The sequence below is a fragment of the Triturus cristatus genome, chromosome 4_1, assembly GCF_964204655.1.
Source record: "Triturus cristatus chromosome 4_1, aTriCri1.1, whole genome shotgun sequence".
Taxonomy (NCBI): domain Eukaryota; kingdom Metazoa; phylum Chordata; class Amphibia; order Caudata; family Salamandridae; genus Triturus; species Triturus cristatus.
The window spans coordinates 924,107,899-924,128,953 of NC_140585.1; the positions used below are offsets into that span (position 1 = coordinate 924,107,899).

The window sequence follows — 21,055 nt, forward strand, 5'->3', positions numbered from 1 at the left end:
ACCATACATCGCATTTAAAAAATACGAGGGATTCGAACCCGGCGCCGGGAATGAAGGATACCGCACCGGTTCGAGATCCGATCGAGGAGCCTCGAGGAGTTAGAACCACCGGGGCCACAGACGGAGAGAATCTCGGCATCGGAGACTGCGCCGTAGTCCCCTTATACGAAGGAGAATGGGCCGGAGTCACCTGAGGAGACACTGAAGGAGAAGGAAAGACGAAGTCCTTAACACGACGTCGAGGAGCCGGAGAAGGCAACCTCGAAGCCACAGGCTTTGACGAACGGCATTGAGATCCATGCCTCTTCTTCTTCTTGCGCTTCCTCCTCTAATCATGTGAAGTCGACGACCTCGACTTTAACGTTTTCGACCCCTTTTTTCTTTTCTTACTTTAGCCATGTATAGCTTGGCTTCTCGTTCTTTCAAGGCCTTCAGGTTCATTTTCCTACAGCAAGGACAGCCCTCGACATCGTAATCAGATGATAGACACCACATGCAGTCCTCATGGGGGTCAGTGATCGACATATGCCCCCCGCACTCCTTACAGGGCTCGAAGCCCAACTTCCTTGGAGCAGACATGTCGAAACCACGGAAGGAAACCAGATAAATACAAAGTATCCAGGAGAAAGTATTGGAGAGCCCGTAGAAAAACCGTTAGCGCCGACAGCGTGGAAAAAAAGGGAACTGACGTCATCACTCCAACGTGGCCCTCTTATGGCTCCAGTGACGTCGCGCGTCTCCTACATCGCAGCAAAGACTTGGAACAGCCTCCCCATGCAATTCCGGAACATCACCACACGTCCGGAATTCCAAATTGCCCTCAAGACCTGGCTGTTCGAATAAGTCACTGGGGCCTGCAAGGGCCTAGATACCCTATTGGGTGATTAGCCGCACATAATAAATCCTGATTGATTGATTAAAGTAATTGTTTGGTGAAAAAGGGTTTTTTGATCTGTAGTTTTCCATAACTTGTATATGTTAGTTGTGTAGGTTTTGTGGGGGTGAGTGTGTTGAGTAATTGCATGGTCTGAGAGCATGCTGTGCTTGTGGGTATGCAATTTTTTGTGAGTATTTTGTTAACTATTTTATTTAGGAAGAGGAATGGTTTCTAATCTGGGCCTTTATTTGGAACATGGAATTTGGAATGTTTATTTTTGACATTTTATGTGAGTACACTGGGAGTGAGTTGCTTAAGAGTTACTCCAGTGTAAGATGTCTGCAATAAAAGGATTGCCTTTTAAAATTTCATCTAGATTTGGACCTTTTTATTCCACTTGCAATACCAAGTTTTCTCAGGCCTCTCTCATGAGCTCTCAGACATACCAGGAATGATCCCCATTACTGACGATAACCCACCGGGTACACAAGCCTCAGGTGCCTCTACCCCAGACTCCATGTACCTCTAGGTATAAACTGCTTTCTTCTTTTCTGCAGTACCTATTTGAGGATGTCTAAGATGGCTTCAGCCATCTTATGCATGCTTTGGGGGCAGGGTTAGCAGATGCACCACTTCTGAATTCACTGCTGGGACCTCGAATACAACACATCATCTTAACATCTGAGGCACCATGGCTCAGACACACCTTTCATTGTTTAGTGCCTCACCCCCGTCCCAGTACCTACTATGACCACTGATATCCGACGGAGTAACCCAAGCGACACGTAGCTCTCGTCAAAGCCACTATCTCAAGCTCATGCAGCTGCACCCTCTCACCATTAGATCTTTAGATTCACTATTATGCTTGTGAAAGAAGGTTGGACCTTAGGGATAATCAGAATCTACATTCTTTATCACTCTCAGTTTTTCCAGGATAAGAATCTTTAATAGCTGTATAGTAGTTCCTGTGTAAATCAATTTGCATGGTATCTAAGAATCAAGGCATGAACTACAAAAGTACTCAGACTGTTGATGAAATGTTTAATTTCAAATGCTTGTTTTGTATGTTCATTAATTAGACCCTTGGTTTTGTTCAAACCAAATATATACATTTAACTTTTGTTGTTAGTGTAAAAAACAACTTCACAAGAGGCTAGTCATTTTTGTTCTGAAGCATAAAATGGCTCCAGCTTAAAATATCCCCTATTGAACACGTTTTTTGTGATGTTACAGAGGGTCTTATCTAAAAAAATATCTCAATGTTTGTGCAATATCACAGTTAATTGACTGACTCATCGGGCTTATGTAATAATAAACCTTTGATCTCTCCCCTGTTATAATGAACATTCAAAATACTTTTATGGTTAGAGTTTTAGGTCTTTATTTAAAGTGCCATTGGTAGTAATGCCTTCTTCTGTGGCTGGGAGCACATCTGTTACTTTTTGGCAGACTCTAAATAAGGCTATTAGTCCTCTCATCATCATATGAACATTTTTGTATAACTCTCAAAAATGTCTTAGATTATTGCTGTTTACATATATAAGGACGTTAGTTAATGTTTACTTTCCAAAAGGTTTAATGTGTAGGTCATTGTTTTCAACCACAATCTCAGTACTTAGAAACTCTATTCTGTGTCTGTCTCATTTCCAAGTCATTTTTGGGTTATTTTTATTAGGATTTAATACTTCTAGGTACCTTTTCAGTTCTCTTTTACTAATGACCCATATCATCAATTAAAGTTGGTGAAACTATGAATGTGTAGATCAATATTCAAAGTTCACATTCCATGACACCATCAATGTTCAATACCCTATAATGAGATTTGCATATGTAGAGCCTGACCATTGCTTATTCTTGCAAATAGTGATTTCCGTTGAATATCCATTATACAGTATAATAATTTATATCATCTCACTGCTCCACCTATCTTAGGCCAGGCAATCTTTCAAGAAAAGTCTTAGTGCTTTTAAATTATCTTCATGTCTGATTGTGCTATAGAGGAATGTGACATGCAATAGCATTAGGGTCTAGCTTGAGTGCCAGGGCTGGCCATTTGGTCTAATTCACATGTCAATGAATTCTCTGTCATACGAAAAAAGGAACAATTCTTTAAAATATGTGTCTAATCGTGGAATTTTCTAAAGATTTGTAAAGTGTGGGTAATAGGCAAAAAAAGAAGAGCCAGTCACAAACCTGGTTATTCTACATAGAAGATAATTCACACCTTTACCACCTCGAGTTCATGACTCAATTGATAAAGTATTAAAGAAATGAATCGTTGGAGAAAATATGGAAAAAAACAGCAGTCAGATTTTGAGGAGGATTATACCAAGCTGAGATGTAGGAAAAGGAAGAGGATTGAGAGCAATACCTATCGTTGCCCTTCCTATTAATTGCTTCTGGATTAAAAAAACAGTGCATGCGTCTCTAATTGCTCTTTCCTTATTCAAGATGGCTGCCTCTTGCAAGAGATGCAAATTGTCCTCCATGCACTAGGTTATTTTTTTCAACACCACCCGTCTTACTCGGAGTTTCTTTCATATCAACCTGCTCATGCTATTTTTTTCTTGTAAATGTAACATTTTCTCTCTGTAAATACAGCATCATCTACATCTTTTGAAAATGCTACTGCTAACCTCTGATCAGTTCCCACTCCTTTCCTGTGACTCCAGGCAGAACCACTGGAAACCTAGTTTTCAGATACTTCCTTTATCGTTGCATATGTTACCAGTGCAGACCCTCTATTCATTAGCTCTTATATCTGTGACATAATTTTTTGTGTGGGATCTTTTCCCTAGTTACTACAATAAGTAATATCACACTATACCTGTTTTGAACTTTCTGATGTTGGCCTATCTATAGTCATGGACAAATGATTTGATTGGCACCTCTGCAGGAATGGGTGATTTTATTTAGGTTTTTACTAATCACAATTGTCTTCCAAGAGGAAACTAAAACATGTTTTGTACCTTTTCTTCAACCTAATGTGGGTTGGATGATAATTTTGTCTAATGATACTCAGCCATCACAGAGTCTCTTCTTTCTGGCTTTGCTCTAGTTATTATGGACACGACTAGGTACTTAGTTCTTTTCATCTGCTGACACTGTCTGTCCTCTTCTTGCCACCAAGTGTAGTGCCTCCATCCTTTCTTGTTAGATCCTTTCAAGCTGGAAGTAGTTCATGACAGTGCTCTTATTAAAAATTCCCACTGCACATCCACATAGCCTGTGCAATTTGAGACCTATTTCTCTCCTCCCTCCGCAGAAAAAAATTGCATGCAGCTATCGACCTTTCATGTCAATTATGTCCTTTCCATCCCCATGCTTCTGAGTGTAACCCTCCCCTAGGTAATGAATCTGCCTTAGTGGCTACGCCTGACAATCTTAGACTCTTACCAGACCTGTCTGCAGCTTTTGACATGGTGTCACATTACTATTTTCTATCACCCCATTATCATGTTGGCATCTGTGACAAGACCCTTGTTCGGATAACCTCCTTTTCTCCTGTACTCTAGCCATCAATCTTCTTCCTTTTCAATCTGATTTTAAGAGCATACCTCATAAAATTCTCAAGGACTCCTCTTTGTCCTCTTATCAGATTCCTAGCTCAAAAAGCTTCCTTTTTGGTTTTGAGTTGATGTCCTTTGCGAAGATGTTCCGCTCTATTCAGATCAGTAAAGTATTGTTACCTTGTTTATTTTTATACATCTATTAGTTAAGTAAGAATATTCCTTTTCTCCACCTTCATCCCATCACATGATAGTCCAGGCAATAATCCCAGCTGTCCTAAATTACCTCAACACTGTTTATTTGGGCCACCCTCTTTACTTTGCTTCAAGACTTCAGAGAGTCCAGCACGTGGCTGCTTATCATATTTTTTGTCTTCCAAGCCACACTCATATTTCTCCTTTTATTTCTACTCTTTATTTGCTTCCTTTTGAAAAACCATTTCAAGAGCCTCTGTTTTGTCCATCATGCTTTTCACATCAGTGGTCCCTGATATCTTCAAAGCAGATTTCCCCTCACATTTACCCCATGCACTATGACCAATGTTGTCTCGCTTGTGAAGATTCCTCAGATTCTTAAAGCTCATCTAGGAGTTTGATCAATCTCTTTCCTTGCTGCCAAACATTGGAACGCGTTCTCCATCTGTGTGTTCCTCCTGTAGCATCATCATGCTTTGCAAAAGTTGCTCGAAATGTGGCCTTAGGTCCCCTCCTGAAGCACGCTGTTGGTCACGCAAGCTGATACCTTACAGTGTCAGGCTAGCTTTCTTGGGGATTGCTCACTCTAAAAGTGGTTCATCATCCTCACCATTCCACTGAGGCGGCACAAAAGTGTAAGACGATGACTTCATACGTCATCTGAAAACAGAACACAGCATGTTTAGAGGAAGATATTCTGTTCAGAAGGATATAAGTGCACTGTTTGTTCTGATAGCTGGGATGCCTGAGTTCCCCATGATATGAGCTTTTCAAATCATTGGAACCGAGAGGAGACTGACAAACTTGAGTTTAGTGTTGACTGACGTTTAATAGTTTATACACCATGGAGCACCGTTTCATGGTAGGCCCTGATGCCCTTTGGATATAAGCTTTGTATGTTCATATACATCTGTCCTACACATGTATCCTTTCTGTGGTCTTGGGGTACCGTTTTCTACTTGTTTATGGACACTTCATCCCACGAGTACATACATATCTGCACTCCATGCAGGTCCTACACCCCTGGCTTATTATTCATGCTGCAGACCCCTTAGCCTAGGAGACTAAGCATACAGGCTCCTTCCTAATTCATCATATCTTTCAGGGGAAGGGGTCGACTGTTAATGATAATATCACTTACCCAAGAAATAGATACACCAGACTATCTTTTGCAACTGATTGAACAAATCATGGTTCGAAAGAAAGGGTTGCGGTGTCTTTCGGCAGCCCCTTCGATCTTCCTGTGGTGCATGAATCTTTGGCCCATGACTTTTAACATATAGAAATAACCCATGCATGCCCATTGCGTCACTGATATGGTCAGTACATGACTGGAGCGGACTGGGAAGTACGTTGTCTATGAGCTCTCCTCGCTGTACTGCTGCCATGCCTAGACTGTGCTTGTGTCCCATGAACCCCTTATGTGTGCTGGCCCTGTCTTTGTCCTCAGGTTTGTCACCCAGTCCCCTGTCCTTTGTTCCATGTCCGTTGCTCCATATCACTACATAGATAAATTCCAGACCTTATGACCCATGCTGGTGATCCAGGCATCTGGGCATAGGCCTGTGTGTACATCCTACAGACGATAGATGGCAGCAACCTGTCCGTTCAATCTCTTGCAGACACATGTACAGTTGGAGGTTCGTGCTTGGCGCTCATCACCTTTCAACACTGGGCACGGAAGTCGAGGTGCGCCTGCCAGCGCAGATCATCATACACGAGGATTATAACAAGAACGCCTACACAAATGACGTCGCACTCGTCAGGTTGAAGGTCTCTGTGTCATTCAGCCGCTACATCCAGCCCGCCTGCCTTCCAAAGGGCAACATGGACGTGTACGCCATGACGCACTGCATTGTCAGCGGATGGGGGATCTTGAAGTCAACTGGTGAGACATACACCTCTTTTGTCCACTGTATTACACTGGCATTTAGAAATGAACTGTAAACCTCTCGAAAGAGTTACATTTCAGACCTTTGTGTATGTATAGTTCCGAAGGCCTATCTGATCCAAGGCCCCCCCCCCCCCAGGAGAACTTGCAAGGAAATATCAATGTGTTCCTAGGTTTAACAAGGGGTGGCAAACATCTTCAACCCACCCAAAATTATCCTGTTTTTGCTTGTGGCAAACGTGTGATATGTGTATCCTGCTTTTCTCCCTCCCCCCCTAGAGTCAATGTTCAGAGTGTTATTTTCATATTTGCAGTGAAGTCGTTTAAACATGTTTACAGCCTGTCTTGTGATCTATTCCGACATGCTTGTTTGAGGTTTTTCTTTTTTTACAAAGCTAGTGAAGTTTTGCACAGTGTTCTATTTTGTTTCACTTGTAGTTGTAGGATATCCTGAAACAGCACAGGAATAGGTGCTCTTAAATTGTAGTCTTTGAAGTGACAAATGTGTTTAACTGTACAAATGAGTTGTAGTCACAATAGTAGCAAACAGAATAAGTGCATGACATCAAATTGTCTCAAAATAATCGGTATATCGAAGGTCTGCTGTAGCGGTAGAAAGCTAGAACATACCATTTCAAATATTACGTTTACGAATACAATGAATGCATGGGTGGAAGGAACCCCTTTGTTGCCCTCATTTGATAGGTGTCCTTCTTGAGAACAGTGTTCTTGATTGGTGCATGAAAATATGCAAAGGTTGTTTTTTTTTCTACCTCCATTAGACAGGAGCTTTTTAAGAGGTAAATGCACCAAAGTCCAAAACCTCTTTTGTTGCTCTAGACTGTGAGGGTGCATGACTGAAAGCCCACCTTGAACAGCCACCCCTACATACTATGAGTTACTACACCAACCGGTTGGGAGAAGTATTTTGTTGGAATGCAAAACGCATTGAATCTACACATTCAGGAATTCTAGTCTACGCGATTGACATCAATTGATTCCACGCTCAGTTTCTGTCCCGCTGGATTTCCCCCATTAGAATGGTACTGAATGCCGAAGGGGCTCACTCTAGCTCTCCTGAACCATGGTGGTAGTGCAGCAGAGGAGTCAGGCAGTCTGATGGCCGCCCTTCTACTAGTCCCACAGAGGGGTCAGACAGTCTGATCGCAGCCATTTTACCAGCCCAACAGAGGGGTCAGCAGTCTGATGCCTGTCCTTCTACCTGTCCAACACAGGGGTCAGCCAGTCTGACGGCTGCCCTTCCATGAGTCCACCAGAGGGGTCAGCAAGTCTGATGGCCGCCCTTCTACTAGTCCCACAGAGGGGTCAGACAGTCTGATCGCAGCCATTCTACCAGTCCAGCAGAGGGGTCAGCAGTCTGATGGCTGTCCTTCTACCTGTCCAACACAGGGCTCAGCCAGTCTGACGGCCGCCCTTCCATGAGTCCACCAGAGGGTTCAGGCAATCAGATGGATTCTTCCAATCATGGCCTGAATAAAGAATTTGCTAGCATTCACGCCAAGATTTTTCTATTCTATTAAGGACACGGAGGCGAGGATTATTGCTTCTCTTTCTTTTACTGCAAAAAACACAACAGCCAATGAAAAATGTTTTAACATTACACAAACTACTTTACCCGTGATACTCTGCTCACAACCACCAATTATTGTCAGCAATCGATATAAGAGTAGCCATCGCCATCTTAAGAGCCTCGTTCTTTTCTCCGAACAGTCCATCAAATCAAACTGCAATAATAACCAACATCGCCTGTAGGGCCAACTCCAGCAGCCATCCGATCATGAGAGCAACAGCTCATCTAGGAACCAGAACACAAAGTTTCACCAATTAAATGAATACTGGAACAGGATCATTCTGTTTTCTGATTCAAACCTGGATATAAAATAAGACCCGTAAATTCCATATATCACAGACTTTACATATGGGTGGGTCAGCAAGTCAATCAATCAATAAATTATTTATTTGATTGTTTAAATACAGATCATAAAAGCACAGATAAAATCAACAATAAACATAAAACTCCAATTCATGAGTTCTTAAATCCATATAGTGACTAAGATTACCCTCACAAGTCATAACAATCATATAATGACTGACATATTGGGCGGGCTAATCCTCGCCTCCGTACCCTTAATAGAATTTAAGATTCTTGCCTCAAATGCTAGCAATTTTATTATTCTATTTCAGGACTGTAAGCTCCGAATATTGCTAGCTTATCAAAAAGAACAAGAGTAATATCACCCACAGGTTCATAGTAAAACTGTCTAAAAATAAATTGAGACGACCAGTCAGCCAATTTCATAATTCTTGAATGGTAGAACCCAACATAAAGGATTTCGAGGCCATTGCACCTCAAACAGTTGAGCTCCAAAGACCTGCGTAGCTATACCAGCTTCTACCATGATTAATTTCAACCATCTAGCAATTGCGGCAGATGGAACAGGCTTAAAAGCCTTTTGCAAAGCAACCAACAAATGTGTAGAACCTTCATGTCGCAAAGTACGAGTACATTCTTCGCAAGCCTTCAAACATTGAACCACACACAATGTAACATTAGCAGGAAATGCATTATACTCTATACAGTGAGAAAACATTTTTGTACTGACAGTAATGGTTAATGAAATGCCTTCTGGAGTAAATACTCTACCTGTAAGTCCAGAACTCTCACACCCGAAGTGCGTGTACAGGCAGACAAACATAAGAGCATAGCCAGCTTAGCTGACAACTGTTTCGTAGACAAATGAGAATTGTTGGGCCACCATTCAAAAAAAGCCAGAACTAATGATACATCCCATAAAAAGTTTACACACAACCGAGTGCATACCTACCGGTTTACCATCAACCTGTCTATGACCCACTGAAATGGCAGATCGAAAATTATTCACAGATCTGTAAGAAAAACCTGTTGAAGCATTATAGGACAGAAAATGTACAACATGGGATAACTGTGCCCCCACGGGCTCCACGTGCCATTCCATGCACCAATGCACCCAACATTGCCACGCTAAGGAGTACCGTTTCCTGGTGGAAGGAGCTCAGGCCTGTTGTATAAAGTTTGAAGACGTGTCCGAAATGCCTGTCAATTCCCACTGTTGCCTGAAAGCCTCTAGATGATCAGGAACAACTACCTAGCATTATCAACTGATGCAGTTCTACGTGAGGGCCTTGGAGCATCGTCTGAGACCAAGTCAGGAGCCAGGGCTAATCGCACGTCAGTTCCAACAGAATAGAAACCAAGGCTGAGCTTTCCAAAGAGGAGTTACCAACACTACCTCTGCCATTCCGTGATTGATCTAGGTCACCACTCTGGGGATGAGAATGAATGGGGGAAAAGCATAATTCAGAGCCGCAGACCAATCCTGCAAAAAAGCATCCGTCACTTTTGCTGATGAGGGTCTCAAGGCACTGGAGTTGCTAGCTGCTATGGCATTTTTAAGCAGATTAACAAGTTTGAACAAGTTCGGCTGATTGTAAAAAACAAAAACTCTACGACTCGGATGGGGTGGTTTTGATGAGAAGGCTGAGTGGCTGCCATCCCGATGTAAATGTACTGTGTTGAGCGTCCCACAATTTTAATATTGTGTTTACTTCCAGCATATTTTGGTAAAGTGATAAAGCTAGGATTACATATCTAGTCCCCTAGTACCGTGGACACAACCTACCCAGTGGACCGCATCTAGTGTTGGGAGTCAAGTTGAGGGCTCTGAATACCTGTAAAGTGCCTACTTTATTGGGTCGCCTATTAAGGTGTCTTAATAGTACTTAAAAACATAATTAATCCTATTTCAGAGCACTTTCAAATGTTTACATACATGGAAATAAAGTCAGCACGAAACTGAAAGGGATTTTCACTGAGTCTTAAGGCAGTAGCAAGCTAGTGGGCAGCATCCTTGGTGAAAAACGTTATTTACCATTTGTGTCCCAGTACTACTTCATTCCAATTGAATAACCAATGTACTCCCTTTGCACACTTGACTCTTAAGTCTGGTGATAGTGAGCAGTGAAGGCTAATTGCAAGGATGTAGAAAAAGGAGTAAAGCTGATCACCCTTGATAAACTCAATGGTCCCGATTCACAAAGGTAAAGTTAGACAAAAGTCTAATTTTACGACTTTCGGGATTCACAAAGGGCATTTACGAGTAGTAAATATCCTTTGTGAATACTGAAAGTTGTAATGTTACCATCACAGCAAAATACAACTAAAAAATGATGCATAATATTTTTGTCACACATTATCATCACCAGAAATTTGCTTTCAAAATACGGTGGTAAAAACTGCTTACATCAAGCACCCCCTTAGTTATCATAAAGGAGATAGAGTAGCACCAGTCAAAGATGTTTTGTGATCTGGCTGTAAGCTAATAGAGGACACAGCTTTGAAACACGCATCAAAGCTCATAATGTTTCCGTTACCTACTAGCAATCTTCATTACATTGGACCTAGACACCCTTGCTCCAGTCTTTACATTTAAGTGAAGGAAAGACCTAATTTGTAGATAAGAGTGCCAAGCTGCACCCTTGAAGTTTTTTTTGTGTCTTTCTAGTCCCGTCCCTTTGGTGTCATGCTTACATCTGTCTTCATACACATCCTGTTATACCGTGTAGACAGGGCGACTTAAGCGGAGGGGCTAAGCGGATAGGTTGTAAGGACTAGGATGAGGAAATCTAGATTTGATATAATGACAGTCCTGCCTAGATACGCTTTCAATGCTCTGGGTACATCTGGACAGTGTAATCCTGAATTCTCTTCTGAAACTAGATTATGTGAAAGAAGTGGAAAGATTAATACTTGTGCAAAATGACATTTTGAAGCCCATAGTATGATGAAAATAAGAATTGGTACATAATACAATGTTCTAATTTAAGCAGCAGATGTTCTTTTATCCCTTCTCCATCTCTGTTTGACATTATTTAACTCTAGTTGTTGCAAGCACCTTTCGGGACGGAATGTGGGTTGCATTCTAGTCATTAATTCTATTAATCATGTGTCGGCTGCCGGGGGACTGCATAGGGATATCTGTAGCTTGTCATGCACTGGGCTTGGCAGCAGCATGCCAAAAGCAAGCCTGTCAGCATCCATTTGTGTCCTGGGAGGGGCCAAGGCCAGATCCACTGGCAAAATTTCCTCAGAATTCAAAGATATCATGTTTTAGAGGTGTAAACCCAACTGTGCTACCTCAGTGTTTTGATTCTTTTCCAACTGAGATAAATATTTTTTTCTTTAAATTTGTTTAATTGCATTTTTACATGTGACAAACATTCAGAGAGCGTACAGAAGGAGGCCGAGCAATACGACCATAGTACAATATGTCGGATTATACGTCACTCTCATTCCGCAAACATAACAACTTGTAACAAAGGAGCATTTTTGGTCAATTGTACAATAGTAATCACAGTGCAGTTTTTAAATCGCAGTAGTATAGACGTAAATGGTTCAGTGAATTTTGTTTCGATGTTCGTAGAACTTGTGTATCAGGCCTCCGGCTATTATCTGTTTCAGCCACATCAGTTCAATATGTCTTGTCATGCTTTATACACTTCCCTCAGGGACCTCGCCAATTGGATGAATATGTAAATAATCCTTGTGTAGTTGCCAGATGTCAAACGGGCGCGAGGCCATGGGTAACAGTGTGGTATATACATCACTCGCAGTGTTACAATAAATAAGGTCACAAAGCCAGTCCTTTATCGTTAGCGTTTGTGCTCTGCCCTAGTATAAACAAACTTGACGTTTTGCTATAAGTAGGGCAATCGCAGAGAATCTCCTAATGCTTCTCTTAATTGGTTTGACATATCCTAATAATGCCATCAGTGGTGTGGGCTTCAAAGTGTGTTCAACCATAAGGGACAAGTGATGAAATATCTCCTCCCAATACGTCCTAACCTAATGGGTGAACAGTTCGAAACAAGATGCGCAAAATCCGCCTCCCGCTCTGCGCACCCGGCACATGCGTTCGTTACAGCTGGGTTCATTTTGGATAATAGTTTCGGCGTAATATAAGCTCTGTGAAGGTATTTAAAATGTAATAGATTGTGCCCATGGTTATTCGAGATATATCGTGTCTGTGTACTGCAGTACAGCCATACACTGTTGGTTAGTGTTTCACCTAGATCCTGCTCCTAGGACGCCCTAGCCTTGATGCCCACTGCAGGGCGTATGGATTGTGATAAGTGATACAGTTTTGAGACGAGGTGTGTACTATTTGGTGAGCTTATTACAAGTGAGAGTGGTGGAAACTCTTCTGGTTCTGCTGATGCATCTGGTAAAGCACCCAATAAAGCACCTCGGACTCTATGAAGGAAGAATCTGTCCATGTATGTGGCAGCACCCCGGGATGCGAGGTTGATGACTGTGCACGGACGAGAGTCTTTGAACAGATCTCCCACCGTACAGAATTTATCTAGTGTTTTTTAGTGAGAGTTTCGGTGGTAGGGGGTATCCACGGATTGTCGGCCAATGGTATATGTGAAGAATATAAGAAGTTATGTTGTAAGTATCTTCATAGTTTGGACCACACCCAGCAAGTTATGGACAGTGTCTGTATTTCGGTAGGGCATCATGGTAGACCCTGCGGCAGAATCGTCAGGAGCGAACTTGGGGGAACTTGAGATCGCTCGGGTTTGAGATATTGTATCCGTACATCAGGGTGATACCAATAATATGAAAAGTGAGCCTGCGCTACCAGGTAGTTTAAGTAAAAGTCGGGAACCCCGAAACCCCTCCATTCATATGGCATTATCAGGGTGGTTCAGCTTATGCGTGGCTGTTTGCCCGCTCATATCAGGTGCGTCAGCACTGAGCCCAGTGTATCAAAGAATGTTGCAGTCAAGACAATTGGAATGTTTAAAAATAAGTATATCAGTTGTGGTAAGACTACCATTTTAATTATGGGAATCCTACCTGCTATAGAAAGAGGGAGCTTCGTCCATCTATCAATCTGTGTCGTAAGTTGATCAATCGTGGGACCGTAGTTGAGGAGGACGACTTCTGCAGCACTGCAATGCAGACAGATGTCAGGATATCTGGGGGGGTCAATACACCATCGTAAGGGAAACTCAATATCTACTTGGGTAGTTGCAGGGGTCAGCGGAAACATTTCTGACTTGGTCCAATTGATGACCAACTCTGAGTGCACTCCAAAGCGGACCACTTCTCTTAAGAGCAGGGGTAGGCTCTCGGCTGGCTTCCGCACAAACAGCATTATATCATCCGCATAGTAGGAAGCGGCAAGTGGACCTGTGTCTAGGTGTAGTCCACGGTGAAGATGACGCTACTGTATGTGGCGGGCAAGGGAGTCCATGGCTAAAATAAACAATAAGGGGGACAATGGGCACCCCTATCTGGTGCCTCGCGACAGAGGAAATTGAGTCGTTACTATCCCATTTACTTTCAGCCGAGCTACCGGGTTGGAGTACAGAAGGCAGACCAGGTTTAAAAGCCAATGGGTATGCCTAGTTTTTGCATCACTGCATATAAAAAAGGCCACTCTAATGAATCGAATGCCTTTGCTGTGTCTAGTAACACCACTGCCGCCGGCAGCATTGGTTCCATTTGATTCATTACTGAGAACACCGCTCGTAGATTGAGCGCCGTGGATCTGCCGGGGAGAAATCCAGCTTGAAATGGACATAATGTAGTATCCACTAACAGCGAGAGGTGGATGGCTAAGATTTTAGCGAGAATTTTATAGTCGTGGTTAAGTAATGACATCAGTCTATACGACTGACATTGACTAGATGACTTCCCTGACTTAAGCAATAGTGTAACTACGGCCTCTTGCATGGTCGGAGAGAGAAAATCACTCTCTAGGGCTTCAGCATAAACCTCCACCAGCCGTGGAGCGTATATATCTTGGTAAGCTTTATAAACATCCCCAGAGGGCCATCGGAGCCAGGGGCCCGGCTGCTGGCTAGATCTTTTATCGACTGCTTAATCTCGTCGGTATCTATTGGGGACGCCAGGAATTTGCGTTGCCCATCCTCCAGCCAAACCGTGGCTATTTCCTGTAAATAGTCAATCAGGGCTTGCCCTCCGGGGGGTCACGCATTTTATACAATCATGTATAATAGTCAAGAAGAGTTGGGGAGATGTCTGCATTGTTAGTCAAGGGTTCACCCGTTTCGGTGTCTAGGTGTGTTATGTTTGCTGATTGATATTGTAGACGAAGGAGTCGGGCGAGCGTCCTACCGGGCCTCTCACCCTCACAATATACTCGGGCCATGGCGTATTTACCGAGATTTTTGACTTCTCGGGCAGCTGCATCAGTGAATTCTGCCATTAATGCTGAGCGGCTACGGAAATAATCCGTCTAGGGAGCAGTTAGCGCGGCAGAGTAAGCATCCTTTAGTTTCTGCTCTATTTTCCCTAACTCACCACGAATGGAACGGAGTACACCAGAGTGTTTTGAGATGCTGACCCTGAGTACAACCGCCTTAAAGGCATCCCAGAGTATCAGCTGTGAATCTACCGTACCCTCGTTTAATTCAAAATATTCTCTAATGGCATCTCCCACTTCATTGCGGAATACCGGGTCTAAGAGGGCAGCTGAGGGGAACCTCCATAATGGTTGGATGGTGTGTGCGCCAGGGTTCATCCAACAATGTAGCTTGTAAGAGGCTTAGAAGTCCCTGTGTACTGTGATGCTTTGTAGTGCATCCTGGGCCAGTAGTGTCAGTCGTAGGGTCAAGTATGAGATTAAAGTCGCCCCCATCAATATAACATTTGTACTCATTCGTTCGATGGCTGCAGCTATTGTGGGAAAGAAGTCAATGGTATCAATGTTCGGGGCATATATACTAATAAGCAGTATAGACTCACCTCCCAACAATCCCTTCACCATAGCATACCTTCCCTCCGGATCCACCACCACCTCCACAGTCTGGAAGCGAAGGGAACCTTGTACCAAGATGTACAACCGACGCAAGTATGAACTGTAGCAGGAAAAATAGCGGTTCTTGCCCCAAGTGGACGCAAATCTATGTGCAGGGAGTGGCGCGTAGTGTTTCCTGCAGGAAGGTGATTTGTATAGAGTGCCTTGTATGCTAACACCTTTTTTTGGGATTGGCCAACCCTCTCACATTCCAGGAGAGACATCTGAGGTGAAGCCCGGAGCTACTCTCATCGTCAATGGTCATCTAACCACCAGTAGTCCCGTCATCACTAACCGTGGGTATGCGATATCAGCAATCTGCACTGTGCTCCAGTCCAACAAAGAAAATAACTATTACCATAATATAAAGAACCCCCCCCCAACATCACACCACCCCGCACCACCATTGGATACACATAAACAAGGCACCAGGAATCCCGACCAAGGAGAAACACCCTAAGGTAGGGAAAAGAAGGGGGGGGAAAGGGAAAAGTAGGAAATCATCCTGAGTGGGATGGCAACACTCCATTGGAGTCATCGGAATGTAGGATTGTTGATACCAGGGATTGTCCACCAGACCAGTGTCAGTCTCATGGTCATAGAGCTCTTCCACTGGAAGAGGCACAGCAAAAATCTCTAAGCGTCCAGACACGTGCATGGCAACCGGTGTCTTTTGCAATAGGGGATTGACTAGTTTATAAACAGTTCGCTGTGTGCAGGAACTGATCCAGGTACTTAGCACCAGAATGTACAGCAGCAGGCATTCAGGGACCAGGGCCAGTGTCGTCGTCTGTGCGCTGCAGTGCAACAGCAGATTTCTGCTCCCTCCAAAATTTCTTGGCATCTTTGGGAGTATCAAAAATGTGAGTTTTACTGCCATGCTGGTTACGGAGTCTGGCTGGGTAGAGCATGGCTTATTTGACATTCGCATTTTGGAGGGCTCGCTTCACACTCATGTATTTGCGGCCTGCGTCTTGGACTAATGGCATAAAGTCTGGAAATAGGGAGATAATCGAGCCCTGATAGTTAAGCGTGCCTCGCTCTCTAGAGAGCCGTAGGGCTACATCTTGGTCATTGTAGTTGTGGACTTTGGCAATTATTATCCTTGGGGGCACTCCCGGCACCGGGGGGGGCAAAGTCTGATGTGCCCGCTCAACAGCAAACAACGCAGAAAAGGCTTCTCTCCCGAACAATTCCACGAGGATCGATTCTACAGATTTGGCCATGGGACCGGTATTCGTGGATTCCGCAATACCGGCAATGCGAATATTGCTTCTTGGCGAACGCGCCTCCAAATCTTTGGTTTTGGTAGCTAGCTGTTTGTGTAGGTTCTCCATCCTCTCCAGCCGTCTCTGGAGTGAGGGCTGTGCATCTTCCAGGTCTGAAATTAGTTGTTCCGTGCCACTGATCCATGTGTCTTGCGCCTCCAAGCGACCATGGATTTCGTCTAGCCAGCTAGTTAGCATGTCCAATCGTGTATCAATGGATTGAAATCCAGCCCGGCGCTCAGCCATTATGGTGGCGGTGCCCTCCAGCTAACTCAATTCCTCCTCTGTGGAATTCTTGACTTCTTCCGATCTAGGGGTTTTACCCCCATCAAAATTAAGTTGACGTTGCATTGGGTCACTATGGCCATTTTCAGTTGCCGAGACAAGGTGGGGACCGCCAGAGAAGTGAGCTGCAGTAAGGATGAGCTGCTATCACAGCAAAGGCAGTAGCATCACAATATATTAACACCAAGGCCACGACATGTATGGGTTCCCGCAGGAACAAGGTGTAGAGGTTGGTATTTTCAGCTTCCGTGAATCCTGGGAGATACAAGCGCCCTCTTAAATGCGGTGCAACGTGGCCAGTGAGGCAGCCCTCAGGGTTGTGAAGGGCTGGGGTCTAGCAAGGCCCAGGGCGGTTTAAAATACATGTTTTCCTGCAGTACCCATGACCGCAGCGGCAGCAATGCAGCAGACCACTCAGTGAACGAGCGGGAGGTGTCTTCGCGCGCTGCATTAGGCCCAGGAGGCGTGGTGCAGACAGCGCCAGACGGGAGCTTCCACCTCACACCACAGCAAGCATCGGGACCCTGCCGGCACAGTCATCCGCCCTTGATTCACGGACAACATTAATCGCTCCACGTTTGCCACAAGTAGACACAGCAGCCATTGCGTTTAGTCCCCCGGGCCCCGCCCTCAGGCTCACCCGAGTCCTCTGTCGACACGGGGCCTCGAAGGGCCGCGTCAGGCCCGGGTGCGCCGCTGATCAGTTCTCCACAGATCTGGCAGCCTGGAGCGTCGTTCTTGGACCATTCAGCTTACTGGCACATCGAGAGTCCTCCCAGCCGCAACTGGATGGAACTTACAGCATTAAGACGCGTGCAGATGGACACCACAGTCCGATGGCTCTGGAGCTCCTGAGTCAGGCGGCCATCTAGTTCGCTGGCTCGGCCACGCACTCCCCAACTGAGATTAAGTTTGACAAATTATCATGATTCCTCTTTCTATATTGCTCCAGCGGAAAAGGGCAAATTTACATATCCTCCCTGCATCACAGACCCGTCATCACACTTATTCATACACACACGCATTCATTGGTGGGGCCCATAACACCAACACTCACACTTCTCATTCGAATCTGCGCACAGGAGGAAAAGAGGCGCTGGACATGTGGGGAGTACCTTGTTACCTATCGGGACAAATTCCGTTATATTATATACATTATATATCTCTGCACCTATAGAATCCTAACTTTAGAATCAAGGCCACCACTTGGTCGATGGACCAATTAGGTGGACTGGTTGGTGGTGATTTAGAACCAGCTAAAACACATTTAAAGCTTCGGAGCCTTTTGTTAACTCTCAATGCCTAATGAAAAATAAAAAAACTCATTTCTTATTAATCAAAGTTTAGTTTATCTAAACGAGTTCACTCTGTGTTGGCATATTCAGGATTACAGTTCAAATCTTGTTTCTATATAGCGATTTCCAATCTTTGATCTTGAACATAAATTGACATAACACTTATATTTACCTAAATTTGAATATTGGCGACCACCTCCAGAAGAACCCGTCAACCCACAGCAATAATCAAAATCCCTTCAGATGGAATCGTCCTTTTATATTCAAAGAAAACCCAGGTAAGTCCAGGAAATCTCCTTCAACACGACACAGTCCCCACGATTTAGCCAAGGGACCAGGAGATTGCACCAACGAACCAATAATCCCTCAAATCGGCTCTCCACACCAACAGCCTCCGACAGCGAGAATGATAATACCCACCCCCTCTTCCAAATCCCTCTCTTTTTATACCTTTTTCCTCCTTACTTTTAGGATAATGCGCAACAATTTAGGGGTAGAAAATGTTCTGATTGGCTAAACCCTCTGAAAATTGCAAGTCTCTTCAATATTCCCATGTTTGCCTGTTTCCCATGAGACCGGGCATGACATTTCTCAATTGTATTCTTTTTGGTAGTTTCACAGGCAAAAGTTCCGAAGTAACAACATGTAAGCTTTCTTGTACAGGTCTCTCATTGTCTATCGGTCATTCACACTAGTTTTTATCTTGGCAGTCCTCCATGTTCCTATCCTTGACAAGGAACATCTTGGTTCTCGTCGGAGGTCGCTTGGAGATCTTCAGAGCCATCCGAGTCTGAGCAGTCGACATCGCGCTCACATAATGGTGGCCACTTCCGAACTCCATTTTAAGTACTGCGGCCTAGTAGGCCCGAATGCCAACTTAAGCAAAAACAAACATAACAGTAATTAATATATAGAAATGAAGATTCTAATGTTAAACCCGCACTAATCCCAATATATATTAGTATTTTCCTAGCTTGTAGCAACATTTAAAGCAATAATACTCACCATTCTGCAGCACTGGAAGCACAAACCATCACAAAAGCAACATGAATCATGCAATTCTCCATTTCAATACATCCTAAAGTTAGTTTGCGTACCACAGTTAATCATGTAATTAGTTGCCATGCAATTAGCGTTTTAGTCCCACGTGTATCTCATGTTTATTAAGGTGCACTTTGTTGATTAATTATACCACTCCACACAATTAGTACAAGTTACTATTTATAATGATTACGTAATTAATATTTCATGCAAAATAGAGGAGGTATACAAAATTTTGCTTTACCTGCTCCAACAATCCCCCCTCTGGTGATTTTTAACATCACCTCAAATCCCAATAAATTAAAAAAAAAAAAAAGAATTCAGAAATGATTACTCAGTTCCCTTACATTTTGTTACGTTACATCATAGTATCTCCCATCTCATCTGCTCTTGTTTTCTTGTACATGTTTTCTTTCCATTCTTCTAGTTCTATATCTCCTACTTCTCTTTCTCTTATTTCCTTCTCCTTTCTTTTCACAATTTCTCTTTTAATTTTATTTTGTAATTTTCTTCTGTTTATGCATACACACCCTAATCTTAAGATCAGTACCAGTATTACCACACAAGTCACTGGTATTAGTATTTTACCTACAAATGAACTGTCTAATTTTGATAATAAACCCTTTATTGTAGAAAAACCTTTACCAAGCTTCTCCCAAACACTTTCAACCTCCATTGGAACAATTTCCTCATGCAAATCAGTTATATTCTTAATGTATTTCTTTAAATGTTGGCTCTCGTCAGGAATGTAAGTACAGCAATGTTGTACCTTCAGCATTCCACAGACTCCTCCCTCTTTGGCTAATATAATATCAAGGGCAAGTCGATTTTGCATAATCATGGCTGTCATGGCAACCATTTCGGTATTTGCCATTAAGAACCCTCCAGCTGTGCTTGTCGATAAGCGATCCACAACTGTTGACAATTTTCTAATTTTATGAGCATTCAGAGATATTCAAGCGGCTGGTATCAGTGCTCCAAAAATATCCCCTACAATTTCTGACCATCTTTCCCTCCTTATTCCTGTTAGTTGTCTATCTATTTCGTGCAAATCATCCTCTCCCCTTCCCACATGAAATATTTTTGGGAAGACACATGAAATATTTTTGGGAAGACCAGGCCTAGGTAGCATGTACCATACCAATGGTCTGGTAGCCTATAATAATCCCTGTTCCCACAGATGTAATATATTCCAGGGAATACCGGATCATTTCCTCCTTTGAATCCCCCCATTATTTTATATTCATCATGGCACTCACTTGCACCTACAAAATAATTATCATAAACAGTGTTATCTCTACTGATGCACAATTTCCCTCTCTGAGGCCAATCCAAAGCCATTGCAGGATTTGTTTCTCCCTTCAAATGGTTTTCCTTTTCAGCATCCCAAAATGTTGTTTCCATCTTTTCCCCAGATACCTTTCTTTGCATCTTAATCCTCCTTTCTTCTACCATATTCAAAAAAGTTTTTTCTTATTTTCTCAAACTACAAGTTCTTCTTAAACACTTCTTCTAACGTTAATTCTCTAGTTTCTAAGAAAAATTCACCTAAAATTCTACCAGGGATCACCTTATTTAGTTCAGGGACTACAGGAATCTGTGAGAAAACATTATCTACATCAGTATAATAATACTCTAATTTCCCTGTTCTATAAAACAAGGTTGCTAATATGCTACAAATTATCCCATATGTCAAAGGAAGGTGATGATAGGTGACACCTTCTGACACCGATGCAGGTAACTGCATACAAACATAGCAATCTCTAACTTCCATAGTCTTTACATATTCGTACAGCAACTTTGAAA

General features: G+C 43.2%; 1 protein-coding gene across 2 annotated transcripts in view; it reads left to right on the forward strand.

The window, feature by feature from the left end:
- Positions 1–21,055, forward strand: part of LOC146855829 (uncharacterized) — a 209,013-nt gene that overhangs the window by 67,192 nt on the left and 120,766 nt on the right. For both annotated transcript variants that reach the window (XM_085650667.1, XM_085650666.1), the window contains one exon: positions 6,204–6,469. In XM_085650667.1, coding sequence (XP_085506793.1) covers positions 6,204–6,469 — 266 coding nt within the window. The remainder of the gene's footprint in view (positions 1–6,203; positions 6,470–21,055) is intronic.